We start from the raw sequence: 19,293 nt of genomic DNA on the forward strand, positions 1-19,293 counted from the left end.
GGGACAAAAGACCTAAGATGGATAGCTACATCCATGATAGATCACTGCATAAAATATTTGAATTGTGACATACTTACATTGCTAGGAAAAGCCCAGTGCTTGAGAAAACTAGACAAAGACCTGAGACACACGGTTCAGATCCCTCCCTGGACTTTCCCAACAGTCAAGGTACTGGCATTCTAGACTTGGAGTTTTGGTTCAGCCCATTTTAGGAGTATGGGCCAGGTGTAAAATTTGGAACCGGACTTCCACAGTGTGTATTTGGTTTTTGAATTTGGGCCCAAACCAGCATCCCCACTTCTGCGGAAATATATAAATGGGAGATATTAAATCAGGGGTTTCAAAATAGGATCCTGAGTCAAGTTTGCAGTGATTGTACATAAGGCCACTATACATCCTTGTTCTTCATATTTCACCAACACTATATACAGCTTTCCGTGTGTGTGTGTGTGTAGGGAAGATTACGATTGACTTTGTTTCCCTGTGCACCTTCTCCCCCAGACAAACTGATTCAAGACATGGTCTAAAATTAATTTAAAGCAAGAAATATCAAGGATTGGGAAGGGGAGGGAAATAGGATATACTAACTCTTGTGATAGCAGTGCAAATGCTCCTCAGTAGTGAAGGAAAGTGATGGCTGTTTGATCCCTTATGATAAGGGAGTTTGTCAGTATTTCTAATGAATAAGTACCGACATCAGAGAAATTGCCACTAATTTGAAGCCATCTCAATAGAGATGCGAAGGACTGAATGGGTCATGGTGACAGAACTACCCTTCAGGGAAAGACTGAAGTTCATAAGGAAAGGAAAGGTGAGGGAAGCTTGTGCTGCCATTGCTTAGGAGACACCAATATTCTGCACCAATAGAGCTTCAATTGGGCTCCTGACACAAGTCCTTAAATTCACACACAGAGGAAGCAAATATTCCCTGAAAAGAGGAAATGAACAAAATGGTTTTAAGGCTCATCATTTTCTGAAGCATGCAAAACTAAGTGGCTAATAAATAATTAACTCTAGGATCCGATGTTAAACATTAGGTGCTTATTTATCCTTCTAGGCCTCGGTCCTTTGCTCCATTGAAGTCAACGGGAGCAATGCTGATTAGCCGAGACCAGCTTGTTCAGATGACCAGCCAAAAGTCTGGCCCCCCATTCACCAAATGATGGCATGTGATGCTCTCATCTTGATTCTTTGCTGCTTAGTACACATTTAAATTGGGTGCAACACACCACCAAACCAGAACAGCCGCATTTATTCCCACTTTGCCCAGTTATGTGACCTCCCAGAGCTGGTCAAAGTTTTCAGTGGAACAGAAAATGCAATTTTGTTGAAACTGAAACTTTTTAGGTCAATTTTGAGGATTTTTTTTTTTTTAGGGGAGAACTTTGGATTCATCTTAACTTCCTCGGTTTTTGATACTGTGAAAACATTTTGCTTCAACTATTTTGTTTCATTCTGACTTACTATATTGTTTTGGGCATTATCAAAACAATAATGGTGTTTGAACTGAATGTTTTTGGAATTTCAACTTTTCAGTCCAATTCAGGATGAATTTTTGAAACATTGGAATTTCCCGCAAAATGGAAACTCCATTTCCTAGACCAGCTTTAGTGTTTAGACAGGGTGCAAAGCAATATACAGGATCACATTTTTTTTTTGAAGGCTATCAATCTGTTATATGATTAGCTACAAGACTCTCCTGTGTCCCAGGGCAAAAAAGTTGCTAGTTTCCTTACCTCTCTTTATTTACCTGTGTTTTGAGCTAGGTAAATAACTTCTCCATCTAGTAACTTGACACTTACATTTTATCAGAACACAAGAATTGCTTAGCCACTATGGATAAAACTTTCAAAACCAGCTGTGCTACCAAGGAGACTAAATCCAATTTTCAAGAGTGTCTCAGTCACATAGAAAAATGAGACTTATATGGTATAATTTTCTAAGCATCTATGCTGTTAAAATGCAATTAAAGCACAAGCAAGCAATGAAGGACTATCTTGTGGATATGATACTGGACTGGGACCAAGGAGACCTGGCAATTCCTGCCACAGCCACAGGCTTCCTGGGTGATCTTGGGCAAGTTGCTTAATATACGCTACGTGTCAGTTTCTCCATCTGTAAAATGGGGACAATACTTCCCTAATCCTGCTTTGAGCAGCGGGGTTGGACTAGACGACCTCCTGAGATCCCTTCCGACCCTGATATTCTATGAACTCAGTAGGGGTTTTAAGGGTAAAATTCATTTAATGAATGTGAGATGCTCAGATATTATGGTGATGAGGGCCATATAAGTGCCTGGATCAACAGAAGTCAAAAAATGTTCAGGCAGAAGTAGTGGTCTCTGAGAACAGGAGTTCAGCATTCGATCTGAGTAGATGAGCCATTCACAAATAAAGATATCTGCATGCAAGAGACACGCTTGAGCCTTTGCTGTGTCTGTTTAATTTTTACCGGACATCAAACATTTATAAAAGGATTTGAGCGTCAGAGTTAAGTACATGCACCATTACAAATATACAAAATATTCTCACATCACAAACTACATGTGACTTCCAAGTCCTGTCTTTATAGTGTGAATTTTGAACAGTTTCATAATATATCCATTCAACTTACATTGAAGCAGAAATAATTAAGGGTGCTTGTTTGTTTTAGTCACTCAGTGCCTTGCTGCAATATAGAGTACACTAAATATTTGGCATGGCAGTTGCAATAAGCGTAACCTTTACATATACTACACATTATATACAACACAGTTGCATCATCAAGACAATCAAAATGCAGATTAGCAGTAACTGACGCCATCAATTCCCATAATAATTTGGGTATTAAGCAGTGGGTCAACCAGGATTAGTTGCTTCCAAAAGATGGCTTGCAGCATTTTGACTGTCTGTGTCAGGATAATGTTGACTGATGTTGCTTGTTCTAACGTGATCAAGCTGCTGAAGTAAATGTAATGCAAGTTTTACTGATTTAGTGCCTGATCCATGGGAGCCTTTCTATTGACTTCAACAGGCTTTAGATGAGGCTGTTAAAGCCAAATCCTGCCCTCAGAAGTATGTGATGCACAACTTCCAATGAAGTCAACAGTTTGTGTGAATGCAGCTCAGTGAAGGGGGAAACTTTACTGACAATATAGCCATGAATGAAACCATGCACCTTTTACTGCATCGGCAGAATTGTTTTTCCTTGTGACGACAACTATGAAACAAGTGTTATTGTAGCAGCTATTTACACCTTCATCAAGCATTTGTCTCCTTAAACATTCCAAGTCAATTACTGTACAACTAAAAGGATACTCTACCCAAACTTAACAATCCTAGGCCTGCTCCTTGGAACCTGGGCGTTTGGCAGGCTACCATCTTGGGCTGACACTTGGCATCCAAAGCTGGCCTATTCTGCTGGAACATTTGCAATGGGCAAATTGTTAAACGGATGGAATGCCCCTACGTAAACATGTGCTTAGAGAGGATACTCTTAAGTACAAAACGGTGATCTAATGGTACAAAATACAGCCTAACAATGGAAGGGTTTCACTTCACAAGCCGGAGACCGGCAGGAAAAACTGTCTGAAATACTTGGTACGTACTCTAGGTCACAAAATTAACTTGTAATTTGAACTTGGATTGTGGATGTCCCAAAAAATGTGGTGTCCCCAAGTTAAGGTTGGTGCCATTTTGGTACTATTTAGTGCCATTAGCTAAGACACCAATTATCTCTAAAGAGGATTTTCATAAGTATTCTGCCTTTGCAACGTGCTCAGCCTAGATGACCCAGGAACGCTTGTGAAGCCAAACAACAGTCTGAAATCTTTAATTAGCTGAGCTGGAGAGGAAGAAGTCCAATGGTGTAGTGGAATGGAAAAAACAGCTCTCACAAGTGGTCTAGTTTTGGAGGCGGGAAGATGAGTGTGATCAGATGGATCCTATCCATAGCAGGGTTTAAAGAATGGATTTGAGGAAGAGGGCATTTTGGTGAAGGCCACTTTCTTGTGTGATCACAAGCTCACTGTGTCAGTATTAACTGATTTGTATTGGCTTTTAAGGTCTATTGCACTAGAACAAACGTGGAGCTAACGGATTGACTTTTCTTTCCATTTGAAGTCTGGTTCAATTTCAATTCTGGACAGTAGGTGTATAATCTGAGATAGCTTTGAAGAGAGAGCTATACACTGTCAGCCTGTGTCTCTATGGTACATTATTGATACCTATTACAGATCTTAAGATACTTCCCCTAAGATAAACACAAGCAAAAATGAGAGACTTCCACAGAAAGGCTGTTTTATATAGATTATTCCCTCTGAATGTGTGCACAGATCAGCAGCACAGTTCAGGTTGAGATTGCTTGCTTAATGCATTACAAAAAAAAAGACAAGCATGATAATCAGCATGAGTGAGGGGTCAGAGAGTAGTTTGACACCAGAGGCCAGCTGGTATTTCTGATATTGCTCCAGGCACATCTCCTGTATCACGTGCTTCATGACTCTGGCTTCTACCTGGGTCACATTTTGATTTTCATTGGGATCAATGTTGTATTGGGTCACTGTGATATTCACACACTCCCGCACAAACCTTCCCTCTGGAACGGAGTGGTCGTTGTATTGCCTGTAGTACACTCTGTTGGGATAGCGATTGGAGTTTTCGTCCCACCACCGCTGCTCGTCAGGATGGTCAAAATTAATGTGCCTTCCTGACATTGCACTTCCCAGGGCATAGCCACCTAGACCACCCACGACAGCGCCTGCTGCTGCTGCTCCTGCCATGGCTTTCATGTTGGTTTTGGGTTTATCAGGCTTCCAGGGCTTCTGGTTTTTGAAGTCTGTTCTGCCACCAGCTGGGTTGTAGTGCTGCCCACCATCACCGGGGTAGCTGGGATTGTGGGGGTAGCTAGGGTTCCTGGGATAGCTGGGATTTGGGGGGTAGGCAGGATTTGGGGGGTAGGCGGGATTGGGAGGGTAGGCGGGATTATGGGGGTAGCTAGGGTTTCTGGGGTAGCCAGGATTTTGGGGGTAGCCGGGGTTGCTGGGATGGCCAGGGTTGCTGGGATAGCGGTTGCCTCCTGTGTTCCCACCGCCTCTACCTTTACCCTTTCCTTTTTTGGAAAGGGAAACATCGCTCCACATCACAACAAAAAGGATGACTATCCAGCAGGTTATTCGGTACCTCCCCATGGTGATTAGTCTGTAAAAGATAATTATTGGATTTAAAGAACAACCTGATGTATAAAAGTGTTGGTACACACAAAATTACAACCAGATGGCAGGGGGCTGTCTACTCAGCCTCATTTATATTTGATTTTAAATAACCTCACCATTAACGAATCTACCTTTTGCCAACAGTTACTGTACAACGGTATAAGATACTTCAGAATTTCTTTGTACACAACAGGAGAAAACTGTGATAGCAATCAGCACAGTGATTTTTCAGTGGGTGCAACTGTATTTATAAACATGAGGACAGACAGAAGGAGGTCTTGCATGAGGTCAAGGGTCATGGTCTACCTTTGGTTGCATCTATGGGGCTCCCGCTGTTGTCAGCATCTAAGAGTGTTATTTAACGCTTGGCTTGTGAAATCATTATAAACAAACACTCCATTTTATATAGCTGTAGACTGAATGCATTGAATGTGTATCAATATTAAAAATCCACTTAAATTACAGAAACAATAGAAGCAAAAGTCAATTTTCTAAAAAGGTTATCTTCTCTTAACATGCACTTTAATTCCTATGGATGAGAAATGCCAACAGATGAAGTGAGAACAGACCTGATACATAATACCTAGAGGAAACAGACCTTGTTACTTCTACTATATCCGACCTGTTAAATTAGCTGCAGTTAAAATTTAAAACCACATTCACTTAAACCTCCTCTGCAATATTTTATGCTAAATCACAAGAGGAGATTTTGCTCCTTGTAAAAGGATGTGTGGGTATGGGAAAACAACAAAACCAAACCAAGAAAACCTCAAACCAAATCTCAAACGTAGTTTAGAAAAGCTGTTTCTTGCTATTTTTTCGAAGTGTACACCTGAGTTCTGAGTTAGAGGTGCTGAATATTCTCAGCTCCCATAAGCTTCAATGGGAGTGGTGGGTGCCTTACAGATTTGACCTTACGGATTTCTTCAAAAGAAGAAAAAATCAAATATTTTAGTGTTCACTTTAAAAAAAGACCTTTTAAAATAAAGAATGACTTTAATACATCAGTATTGATGTTTAATAGATCTCAGTTAAACAATGATTTCTACAATGCTCATAAACATGCAATTCTCAAAGTATAGCTGTCACCTTTTAAAAATGTGAAAACCCAGAGTGTTACTGCACATGCTATCTGAGAGAGTGCCGTATTTCCCTAAACTTACGACAAGTAACTACAGTGTTTCACAGTATTGGGCTAGGAAGTGGACAGTGGATTATCATGTATAAAACTGTAAAATATCAAAGAACATAAGAACAGCCATACTGGGTCAGACCAAAGGTCCATCCAGCCCAGTATCCTGTCTACCGAAAGTGGCCAATGCCAGGTACCCCAGAGGGAGCGAACCTAACAGGCAATGATCAAGTGATCTCTCTCCTGCCATCCAGCTCCATCCTCTGACAAAGAGTCTAGGGACACCATTCCTTACCCATCCTGGCTAATAGCCATTAATGGACTTAACCTCCATGAATTTATCCAGTTCTCTTTTAAATGCTGTTATAGTTCTAGCCTTCACAACCTCCTCAGGCAAGGAGTTCCACTAGTTGACTGTGCGCTGTGTGAAGAACTTCCTTTTATTTGTTTTAAACCTGCTGCCTATTAATTTCATTTGGTGACCCTTAGTTGTTGTATTATGGGAATAAGTACATAATTTTTCCTTATCTACTTTCTCCACGTCACTCATGATTTTATATACTTCTATCATATACCTCCTTAGTCTCCTCTTTACCAACCTGAAAAGTCCTAGCCTGAGGAGACCACATCTGTACGCAGTATTCACCTTCAGAGAACTATCCACGATGACTCCAAGATCTTTTTCCTGATCTGTTATTGCTAAATTAGCCCCAATCATATTGTACGTATAGTTGGGGTTATTTTTTTCCAATGTGCATTACTTTACATTTATCCATATTAAATTTCATTTGCCATTTTGTTGCCCAATCACTTAGTTTTGTGAGATCTTTTTGAAGTTCTTCACAGCCTGCTTTGGTCTTAACTATCTTGAGCAGTTTAGTATCATCTGCAAACTTGGCCAGTTCACTTTTTACCTCTTTCTCCAGATGATTTATGAATAAATTGAATAGGATTGGTCCTAGGACTCACCCTTGGGGAACACCACTAGTTACACCTCTCTGTTCTGAGAATTTACCATTAATTCCTACCATTTGTTCTCTGTCTTTTATCCAGTTCTCAATCCCTAAAGGACCTTCCCTCTTATCCCATGACAACTTAATTTATGTAAGAATCTTTGGTGTGGGACCTTGTCAAAGGCTTTCTGGAAATCTAAGTACACTATGTCCACTGGATCCCCTTAGTCCACATGTTTGTTTGACGCCTTCAAAGAACTCTAACAGATTATTAAGACATGATTTCCCTTTACAGAAACCATGTTGACTTTTGCCCAACAGTTTAAGTTCTTCTATGTGTCTGACAATTTTATTCTTTACTATTGTTTCAACTAATTTGCCTGGTACCGACGTTAGACTTACCAGTCTGTAATTGCTGGGATCACCTCTACAGCCCTTTTTAAATATTGGTGTTACATTAGCTATCTTTCAGTTGTTGGCTACAGAGGCTGATTTAAAGGACAGGTTACAAACCCTAGTTAATAGTTCCGCAATTTCACATTTGAGTTCTTTCAGAACTCTTGGGTGAATGCCATCTGGTCCCGGTGACTTGTTTATGTTGAGTTTATCAATTAATTCCAAAACCACCTCTAGTGACCGTTCAATCTGTGACAGTTCCTCAGATTTCTCACCTACAAAAGCCGGCTCAGGTTTGGGAATCTCCCTAACATCCTCCGCCATGAAGACTGAAGCAAAGAATCCATTCAGTTTCTCCACAATGGCTTTATCATGATTATTTTAACCGCTCCTTTTGTATCTCGACCATCGAGGGGCCCCACTGGTTGTTTAGCAGGCTTCCTGCTTCTGATGTACTTAAAAAACATTTTGTTATTACCTTTGGAGTTTTTGGCTAGCCGTTCTTCAAACTCCTCTTTGGCTTTTCTTATTACATTTTTACACTTAATTTGGCAGTGTTATATTCCTTTCTATTTACCTCACTAGGATTTGACTTCCACTTTTTAAAGGCAGACTTTTTATCTCTGACTGCTTCTTTTACATGCTTGTTAAGCCACAGTGGCTCTTTCTTAGTTCATTTACTGTGTTTGTTAATTTGAGGTATACATTTAAATTAGGCCTCTATTATGGTGTCTTTAAAAAATGCCCATGCAACTTGTAGGGATTTCACTTTAGTCACTGTACCTTTTAATTTCTGTTTAGCTAACCCCCTCATTTTTGCATAGTTCTCCTTTTTGAAATTTAAATGCCATAGTGTTGGGCTGCTGAGATGTTCTTCTCACCACAGGGATGTTAAATGTTGTTATATTATGGTCACTATTTCCAAGCGGTCCTGTTATAGTTACCTCTTGGACCAGCTCCTGCGCTCCACTTAGGACTAAATCTAGAGTTGCCTCTCCCTTGTGGGTTCCCATACCAGCTGCTCCAAGAAACAATCATTTAAAGTATCGAGAAATTTTGTCTCTGCATTTCGTCCTGAGGTGACATGTTTCCAGTCAATATGGGGATAACTGAAATCCCCCACTATTAGTGAGTTTTTAATTTTGATAGCCTCTCTAATTTCCCTTAGCATTTCATCATCACTATCCTGTCCACTGTCCTGGTCAGGTGGTTGATAATAGATCCTTAATGTTATGTTCTTATTAGAGCATGAAATTACTATCCATAGAGATTCTATGGAACATGTGGGTTCACTTAAGATTTTTACTTCATTCTTTTGTGATGCAGAAGTTACAACAAATTCAGCTCAGAAAAGTTTTATATGAGAACAACCTTCAACATAAGAGCAAAAAATGCATTTTTAACAACAAGCCATTAGAAAAGTCATGTATTGGCAGCTCTACAATGTCAGGGAGAGGCAGAAGGAGAAGACATCCAATGACTGTGTATTTCCCAGCATTTGTGTCTCAGTTACTGCACATTGGCAGGATAAATGCCAAGGAAAGTCTGGGTTAAATGCCTGTTTAGAAGGCTTCCATGCTTACTCTACACTAATTCTATCTACTACTACTACTACCTGAAAGGCTGCTCCACTGGAGAGAGTCTGGAAGAAATGAGCTCCAAATGAATTATATAAATATAACACTTAGTACAGGACTATAAAAAATTATTTATACTGCAGTGCAACATTTAATGTATACCTTTAGCATGACACAATTAAACTGTGTAGAAGATTAAACTGTTTCTACCCTAATGCAAACAGTCACGGAGGTCACAGCAACTTTGATCCTGGTCAGAACCAATTGTCGGCTCATGTGAAAGTTACAAAAAGTTGAGCTCTGGGTTCATAGCTCTGTAACAGAAATTCAATGACAGGCTTAGCACTTGTTGACTAGACCAAAGGATAACTCTACCTTCTTACTGTAGATGGCTTTCCATCTAAAGATGTTTCCATAAAAGTGAAAATATAAAGGACACTGAGAACCTTTTCCCCACCAGAATTAAGAACGGTCCATAGCTGAAACCTCAGCTCCTTCCTAAGGTGTAGGTGTATGATCCACCAGAAGCCAAAGCAGGATCGATTTGATTGATTCAAACACACAGAAGCCAGGTCTTCCTTTGTTCTTCCAACTGAACCTATACTTGAGAGGCAACAGTGTGCGGAAACTGACATAATTCCAGTCTCAAGTGCTGGGTGGGTAGGAATCTTGCCATTTCCAGCTCACTGTTGGCTCTAGAAAGCACAAGGTACAAGCACTAATATGCAGTCCCAGCAACTCTCGCTCTACATATTTGATCCGCTCTTGGTGTGTTAAGCAGTTTAGCAGCAATTTCTAGTTTGTCAACTGCCATGGCACCGGAGCACATTATCTACAAACACAAGCATCATTTAATGAAGTGAAAGCTGGAACAGAAAGGGGGGAAAGGGCCTTAGACTAGACAAAGGCTTGGCCGAAGCGGTGAGCCATCCAGCAAGCTTTAAGGCTAAAATGCTAACTAACTGGCCGCCAGAGGAAACCAGTTCCAGTCAAAGATGCTTCGGCAAAGATATCCTCCCTCCTGCCCCAAGAGGGCACAAACACACTTCAGGTTGTCTTCACCATCACAGGGAATGAGGCAGTCTGATATAATCAATTCACACACCATATTTTAAAGGGACAATACCCACCCAAATTCTAGCTGATGTTAAGAGCAGTTTCAGATGCGACATCTGCCCTGGTTTTTGAGTATTTTACAATCACGTTTCTACTTTAAATGCTTTTCATTCCCCTGTTAATATGTGCAAATTGGACACAAACACTAGGATAAAGTGTCCATCCACAAAGTGCCGTCAAGTGTACAAAGCAGATGAACTTGAATTTAAATGTCCCTTCCCCCTCCAAATCTTTCTTGCCTCTCTCTCTCTCTATTAATGAATGTTGGGTCAGGGGAAATCCTGCCCTTATTGACATTGGTTGACCAAACCTTGTTTGACCTCCATTTGGCCACACCTGGTTTTAGACTGAGTTTACTTTCCTTGAAGCTGTTTTGCCAATGTTAGTAGGAACAAAACTGTTATGTGCTCAGCATGAGAGACTTACCAGGAAGCTGTGGTCTACAACATAAAAACGACTGTAGAGGAGGATCATGGTCCAATATGACAGTGTCCTGGCCACATTAAAAGACTGTTGAATGTGTAAATGGTACCTAGCTTATTAATGACTTTCTAAACCACAGTAAGCCTGAAATCATTCAGCAAACAAGAGACCACATTTACAGATTATTTCACCCCTTTCCAGCTGGAAAGGCACAAGGGGATGTGCAAGCCTATCCTTTTCTCTCTTGATGTGTGGGTGCTCTTCTGCAGTGTTTCCAAAGAAGTCCACATTATTGGTGTGAGGGGCAAGGGGGACTCAATTCAGTGAGCCATCTGAACCACCAGTATGTTGGGCATTTAAAAAAATAACTTAAATTTATACTTCAATTTTCTTCTCAGTCTTAGGCCAGGTCTAAGGTGTAGTGTGGATTAGGGGAGTGATTTTTTTCTTACTTTATTTCTGTACATAGTTATACCAGTATTTAAAAAGAGCTGCTACTGCTATACTCAGTTTGACTGCGGGAAACTAATATATAGATTGTACGCAGTTTAAAAGCACTTGTTTCGGGATAACAGCAAATCTTTTGCAGTGTAGGTCTTAATGTTAGAACATGTCTTTGCTGCCAAAAAAAAGTGGTGGTTTTTTTTTTCTTTTTAATATAGTGGGACAATTTATGTGCTTTAGTGTTCTCAGTGTGAAATCCTAGCAGAGACAAGGCAATGTAGTTCTTACTATGGTGTAGCTAGGTGAACTAGGATGATCAGACAGCAAGTGTGAAAAATAGGGACAAGGGGTGGGAGGTAACAGAAGCCTATATAAGGAAAAAGACCCAAAAATCGGGACTGTCCCTATAAAATCGGGACATCTGGCCACCCTAAGGTGAAGTGAACCATGAGCAGTGAATATAGCCTTGACCTGGCCTAGATACATCTCAGTAAAAGTGACCCATGTCTTGACTTGTTAGGATTTTACAGATGGATAGCTAATGCACGTAATCCCACTGTAAAAACACCTCTTTTTGGCAGTGAAGACAAGACTGCTGTAGCAACAGTAAGGACAGATGTGTAAAATAAAAGGTTTGCAAATATAGCTGTACGAGGAAACCCTCCCAGCATAGCTTCCTTGAGCAAAATAAACGATAACTAGCAAAAGGATTTTATGCTGGTACAACTGCATTTACAGGAGGGGTTTTCTGTTACAGAAATGTAATTTTTTTTAAAAATCACATCTGTAATTGAATTAATAGTCCTATGACTACCTTCTACAATCCTCTTCACTAGGATTACACCTCATGTTAGTTATCATGTTGTCTAGCAAAAGGTAAGAACACACTTTTTTCCCCTAGTGTGGACACACTTGGTCCAATAACTTGCGTTGTCCCTCCCTGGATCAGGTCTGTTCCTTTTAGATTACAAAACAAACTACACTACTCAAAGTAAAGCTGTACTGTCAGTTTATACCAAGGTATAATTCCCACATTCTCTCTGTTCCCTGCTTAACAGACTAATATCTTATTTGCTTATCTGACCACTACTGAGAGGGAATTTTCACTCCATTGTCCAGGAAAAGCACCAAGGTTGGGCTTGTCAAAAGCGTCTAGGGAAATGGGCATCCAGCTCTCACTGTACTTTAATGGGAATTGGGCTCTTGTGCAAATCCCAGATCAAGTCCTGGTCTAACTAAAATTAAATGGCAAATCCTAACTTCAGTGGGGCCAAAATTTGTCCCTAGAGCTTTCCCCCCCTCAGACTACAACAAATTCTGAACCTATCAAGGCACAGGAGAAATTTCAGTCCATTCTTCTAATGTTTGTTACCCTGCACATGTGTGGGTTGACTTTACTCTGTGGTGCCCAATTAACTATGTTAGTGAAATCCTCCCAAAGGTTCCTTAGTCTTGAGTAACCTCACTTATTTTGCCACCTCATCATTCATGGCTTCTCCTTCCAGATGGTTAATAAATATACTAACACAGGCTGTAGTTCTATTCCATAAAGCACACTCTACTTTTAATGTCTCTCCATGCTGAGAACTGGCTACATATTCCTATTCTTTGCTTACTTTTGTTGTGAAATGAATCCATGCAAATTTCTAACAGAGAGAGTGCCAAGAATGGAGAGAGATGAGTCCTAACAAAGCACAAGGATGATTAAAACATGCAGATGACTATGGAATACTGGCATAGGGTAGCTGCCCCTGAGGTGCTTCAGGCACCCAGTCTAGCTGTGATGGCTGGCTAAGGAGAATGAGCCAACCCAAATCCACCTAGGTGACAGTTTTGGAACACCTGGGCCTAATACAGGCTTCTGAGCGCCCAGTCAAGAGGAGGTCTTCAGAAGACGGAGAGGAATCATCTCAGATGAGCTGATTAGAGAGGCTACCAGAAAAGGAGACCTAAGAAAGGTGCGCCTGGAGAAAGCAGATGTCCAAAGGGCTAAGAGGGCAAACACCTAGGGAGGCCCAGTCCCAGCGAAAGGACCTTACCAGATAGTAAGAAGAGGTCCAGGTCATTAGGGAAGAGCTGCAGGGGCTTGATCTTTGCAGGGGCCCTGTGTCAAGGGAAGGAAGGTGATGCCCGGAGGCATGACTCCTCTGGAGGATCTCAAGTCTAGAGGGCCTTACTGGTGAAAGATGCTAGACAGAGGAGAAGGAGGAGGAATTCAGGTGGGAGCAGACTGACTAACATTTAACTTGCACCCCTTTTTCTTCTCCCCCCTCCCATCAGTAGGATGCTGGAGTGAAGGCTTGTTTGCATACTATGTTTCATCTCTGATTAAATCAACTAGATCCCTGAAGGGGCGGGGTTAACTATCTACAAGCCTCATGGAACTCACTGATAGTCTATGGGGGAAACTGAGTCAGACATGCATCTGTGGTTCTGCACTAGGCCACCATCGGTGAGTGTCCACCATAACAATCACCCATTTACTTTTCTTTAAGTGAATGAATGAAGCAGTACGCTACATCTAAACAACTGAAACTTGTACAATTTTGGCTCAAGGAAATAGATATGATGGGTCTTGGCTTCTGTTAGTAAGGGGAAAAAAAATCAGCAACCTCTCTGCACATGAGAGAACCTATCTGTTTCCTGCTCTCACCACTATAGTTCCTTTTTCCTCTAGAAATATTTTATTTGCATAATACACTGTGCAGAGAAATAACATGCAAAGAAATGTTGGACTCATGATAGAAACGTCCTTATTTCTAATGCTAAAAACAATATTTAACAGGGCAGAACATACAGAAGAGTATGGTCCGTACATAATGGAGTCTTGAATTTTTAATGTACAGTAGCTTATGGCTCTCTGAATGCTGCAGTTGCCATGGCAGAGGCAGGTATTTGTGGCATAATGTTATTCAATACGGTATTAAACCACACCAAAAAAAATCTGAATCAACTGTCGGTTTGAGAGCTTAGACCTGAATGCTCCTTAATCAAAATGCTTATTTAATACATACGACAGCTTAAGTGGATCACAGTATAAACCCTGCAAGTGGGATTTCCTCCACCTCCCCATGGCTGACTATGGTTACATAACCTAGCAGGATTCTTGTACTTAAATATACTCTCTGCCTACCAAAACGGAGCAATAGAAAGATACAATAACACATGCCCCATGACTATAACAATTAAGAAACAAAGCCTTTTTGGTTTTTGTTCTTTGCTTGTTTGCCTTACCCCACAGAATGCTTTAAAATCTAGCTGTTTTACAGCCCTCAGTCTTTAACTCTCTCTGTTCCTTTCTGATTTCCATAATGCCTTCATACTGAAGCACTGTCAGTCAGTGAGGGAAGTGGGTTTAAAAATAGTCCAAAGACATTTATATTTGGTGTGGGTCAGCTCTGCATATACAGGGATCACATTCATAACTTCACTGGGTAAACTGTACATTTTTTACTAACAAAGCCATGTCCCTTCCTGAATACAGACAGAAAAGCTCAATATTATTCATATGAAGATCCAAGCCTCCTCTTAAGCAAGCAAAGTAATTATTAATAAGAATGTAATTGGTTTTTTTCATCAGACATGTTACAGCAAAGCACTGGAGAATGCTCCATCTGAGTTGTATTAAATAATCTAGCTCAATGTGCCAGGGCAAAACAAACTGATAAACAAGGCAGCGGCTCAGAAATGTGTGTCTAATCATGCATCTGTTTAATGTCTCTGCAGCCCTAGGGGTGGGGTTCCCACCTCATGTCCTAGAAAAAATGAATTGCCACTATGATAAGATGTTATCCATTCCTATGTTACCTACATAAGTGTTGGAGAGAATAATTATCTTGTTTACAGGTAATGATGCTGTTGGTGCTCATCAATCTGTATGTTTTGTGTACACGCAGAGCCTCTCTCTACAACCTTTAGAGAAGAGGATCTCAAAGCACTTGGCAAACACGGATACATGGATCCTCACAACATAATAGTACTGCATCTCACCTTTCTGCAGGTGAAGGGTTTCAGAAAGAAGATGCTTTCCGGGTTGTATGGAACAAGGATTATTTATCTAGATCCTAAGTATAGTGAGCACCTTCTAGACAAATACGGTTTGTGTCAAGAAGAGTTTACAATGATGATTAAAAAGAGTTGGAGACTGAGGAGAGAGAAATGGAGAATGAGAGTAACAATACTCATTCATAGTTCAAGTTTCAGAGTAGCAGCCGTGTTAGCCTGTATCCACAAAAAGAAGAGTACTTGTGGCACCTTACAGACTAACAAATTTATCTGAGCATAAGCTGTGGGCTACAGCCCACTTCATCAGATGCATAGAATGGAACATATAGTAAGAAGATATATATATATATATATATATATATATATATATATACACACATACAGAGAATACGATGGCAACTTCCACCTTTTCATGTTCTCTGTATGTATATATGTCTTCTTACTATATGTTCCATTCTATGCATCTGAAGAAGTGGGCTGTAGTCCATGAAAGCTTATGCTAAATAAATTTGTTAGTCTGTAAGGTGTCACAAGTACTCCTGTTCTTTTCACTCATTCATGAGTTTGCTTTGGTTATGTTTGGGTTGGGGGTATTGGAGATATCTTTGTTTTGCAACCAAAAAAAAGTGCTGATTTTTTGTTTTTTTCAGTCAACTAGAGGTGGGCCAAGGGGGATGGTGGTGAAGAGCTGAATCTGTACAGTAAGTGAAGGCAGGGAGGGAAACGGTGGAAGAGGAAAGGGGAAAGATATGGAGGAGAAGAGAGGAGTGGTCAGGAAAACAGAGGTCCAGCAGCAGAAGAGTGTGAAAGTGTGAGAGAGCTGGGAAGATATCAGAGGTATCAGGCAACAGAATGTAGGGACAAGTTCTGGGGTACAAATGTTGAAGCTGAAATGCTCTTATGCCAGGAAGCTGCCATGGGATGGAGTGTGAGGGGAAATCCAGGAAGGGCTGCAGCTGGGTGTGCCTGTTAGCAGCTTCCATTTCCAACCTTCAGATGGTGCAAACTGGACCTAGGATTTTCTAGAGTTCCTCTTACTGTAAAAGTCTTTCTGTTGGACTAGGTAAGGGGGCAACAGGTAGGAAGGGCAATATTCTTGTTAAGGGATGTGGATGCTGTTCTGTCTAAGGTGTAAGATGGTCTTATGCCTTATACAGCCCTGAGTGTATTTCTGGAGCTTAAATAAAGCAAGGGAAAAGCAGGACCTGCTTTCGGAGGGAAGATGGGTAAGTGTCCCTGGTACTGCTGCCTCTGGTCTGGTGTAAAGGAAGTAGATGTGAGCAGATGGATGGGGTGGGGTTTTTGTTCGTGTGCCTGTTTCGCTGTCTGAACAGACACACACAAATCAGTTTTCTGCTCTGACTTAAATTATCTTTGGCTCAAGTCTTCCATGACGAGGCAGCGCTAGGAAAGGAGGAAGTGCGGTGTTCAGAATGAGATCACCCCGGGCAGTGGGGCGAGGGGGCCGGTACCCCTGCTCCCCTCCGACCCACACAGCACGAACCCCCCCCCCTTTAAACCTCTCCTTGCCCCGGACTGATGCAGCCTTTGGCCGCTCGATTTTATGCTGGGGGTGGGGGCAAGCTGGGCCCGACCCAGCTCCCCGCGCCTGGCCCCACGTTTCCCCTCCAGCCCCCCCCAGCTCAGGGTCTCCCTGCCCGCCCGCCCGCCCGGCTGCCTGCCCTCCCCAGCCGGAGCTCCCCGGCCCCGCACTCACCCGGGCGCTGCGTTGCCTGCTCCGCTTCCCCGGGATGCGGCTGGGAACTGCGGCTGCTGCAACCGAGAACCGCCTGCGCCACGCTGCCAGGAGAGCCGGGGAGGATGCGGCGCGCAGGGGAGGAGCCGGGCGCCCAGCCCAGCCCAGCCCAGCGCCTGCCCCGCCCCGCTCCGACCCCCTCCCCCTCACCCCGTTACCCCAACCCAGCACCCCGCCGCCCCTACTCACCGCCAGCTCCACCTGCCCTGCCTCTCATTACCCCAACCCAGCACCTGCTCCCCCTCCTCATCCCTCAACTCCACCTGCCCTGCCCCCACTGCCCCAACCCAGCACCCCATTGCCCCTACTCACCACCCAGCTCCACCTGCCTTGCACCCCCACTGCCCCACATCCTTCTACCCCAACCCAGCACCCTGCCACCCCATTCACCCCCACTGCCCCGCCCACCACAACCCCCTTGCATTGCCCCTACTCACCACCCAGTTCTACCTGCCCTGCCCCCTGGTATCCCAACTCAGCACCCCGCTGTCCCTACTCACCCCCCAGCTTCACCAGCCCCTACCCCCCAACTCACCCCACTGCCCCAACAGCCCAGCCCTACATCCCCAGTCCCCTACCCCCACTGTCCAGCCTCACCCCCATTACCCCCAGCCCAGCCTCACACCTCCACTGCCCCTTCATCCCACAGCCGAGCCGTACATCTTCCCCACCCCAACCCAGAACTCATCCCAGTAACTGCCACATAGCACTTGCTCTCTCGTACACACACCCAGCTCTGTCCAAGCCAGTCCAGTAGTCCCCACTGCACCGCCCTCCCGTATCCAGTCTCCTCCATCCCCATAGCTCAGCCCTCCAAATGCCTGCACTATACAACACAGCACCCACAACCCAATACCCACCACTTAACACCCCCTACTCCTCCGTACAGCCCTCTGCAGACCCACAGTCCCTCTTTGAGCCACCCCTAATGTCCCATTCCTCCCTCCTCCACACAGTCCCTCACATTATCCCAGGGCTATTCACAGTACAGCCTGCCTGTCCCTCCCAATATCACCATATAATACATCCAGCCCCTCCTCACACCATCTCCCAAACCACACTAGTCTCTGCTCACCCTACACCCCTGAAGCTATGCATCACCACCCAGCCTCCCATTTTCAGTGGCCCAGCTCACTTCACCTGCCCATTCCCTTCGCAGACAGAGCCCCCTAGCTCCACAAGCTCCTGCCTCCCACCACATACCACTCCCTCACCTGCTCAGTCACTCACTATTGCCCCTCCCCTTTTCCTGGCTTGCCCTCATCACTCCCTTGAATTCCTCTTTGTAATTTCTAGTGCTAAGCAGAAACAGGCCACAGACACCCCCCCCCCCCCCGCCAGATGCTGCCCACCTCACTAGCCTGCAGCCAATTATCCCCTGTTCCTGCTGCCCAACAGGGGAGAGCTATTGATTTTTGATTAACAAATAACGCATAGTCCCAGGGAAGAAGATTTTGAATTATAGCAACACATAGAATCCACCTTTCCACTCAGGCTTAGTCTTACAAAGCAGCAGTAGGAGAAGAAGTTGGTTGTGGGCTTCTGCACTGAGTCTTCTATCCAATCACTGTATTGGCTGTTGCAGGGTGCTAGTAAATTTCAGCCAGGATCTGCTGCTACTGGGTATGTCAATACTACTCCCAAATACTTGATGTGTATTGAAGAGGCTCTAAATGAAGGTCTGAAAGATGCAGCTACTGCAGTGATATTAAAACAATAAGGAGTGCAGTGGCACCTTAAAGATTAACAGATTTATTTGGGCATAAGCTTTTGTGGGTAAAGACAGGGCTGGTTCCATGCACCAGCCTACCAAGCACATGCTTGGGGCGGCCAATCTTGGAGTGGCAGGGGGCGCTCGGTTTTTTTTTTTTTGTTTAGCAGGGGGGTTGGTTGTTTTTGTTTTGGTGGTATGGCGCTCGTGGGGGTGTTTTGGTGGGGCAGCACGGCGCTGTGGGAGGTGTTAAGGTGGGGCGGCACCTTTTTTTTTTTTTCCTTGGGGCGGCAAAAAAGTTAGAGCTGACTCTGGGTAAGGAACCCCACTTTTTCAGATGCATGAAATGAATATTGGGAATATGAGAAGCTGGAATAACAGGAAAGAGAGATGGTATTAATTCTGGCAGATAATGTGCATGTGCACAGTATACATTCAGGTTATTCCTCAGCACGACAGAGCTGTGTAGTGAAAACTGGCAAAACCATTTCCATTATAAACACCTGCTTTTAGGGGATTACACTTTAGCCATAAATATTCAGTTGTGCGATATAGTACATTTATAAAGTACAATGGGCAAGGTGCCCAG

General features: G+C 43.1%; 1 protein-coding gene across 1 annotated transcript; it reads right to left on the reverse strand.

The window, feature by feature from the left end:
* Positions 1-2,419: 2,419 nt before the first annotated feature.
* Positions 2,420-17,060, reverse strand: PRNP (prion protein). Its single transcript, XM_050940260.1, has 2 exons — positions 16,955-17,060; positions 2,420-5,177 (listed from the first exon to the last, which is right to left on the reverse strand). Exon 2 carries the CDS (start codon positions 5,165-5,167, stop codon positions 4,346-4,348), a length of 822 nt encoding a protein of 273 aa, XP_050796217.1. The 5' UTR covers positions 5,168-5,177; positions 16,955-17,060; the 3' UTR covers positions 2,420-4,345.
* Between the last annotated feature and the right edge of the window lie 2,233 nt (positions 17,061-19,293).

The sequence above is a fragment of the Gopherus flavomarginatus genome, chromosome 2 (genome assembly GCF_025201925.1).
Source record: "Gopherus flavomarginatus isolate rGopFla2 chromosome 2, rGopFla2.mat.asm, whole genome shotgun sequence".
In the NCBI taxonomy this organism is placed as follows: Eukaryota; Metazoa; Chordata; order Testudines; family Testudinidae; genus Gopherus; species Gopherus flavomarginatus.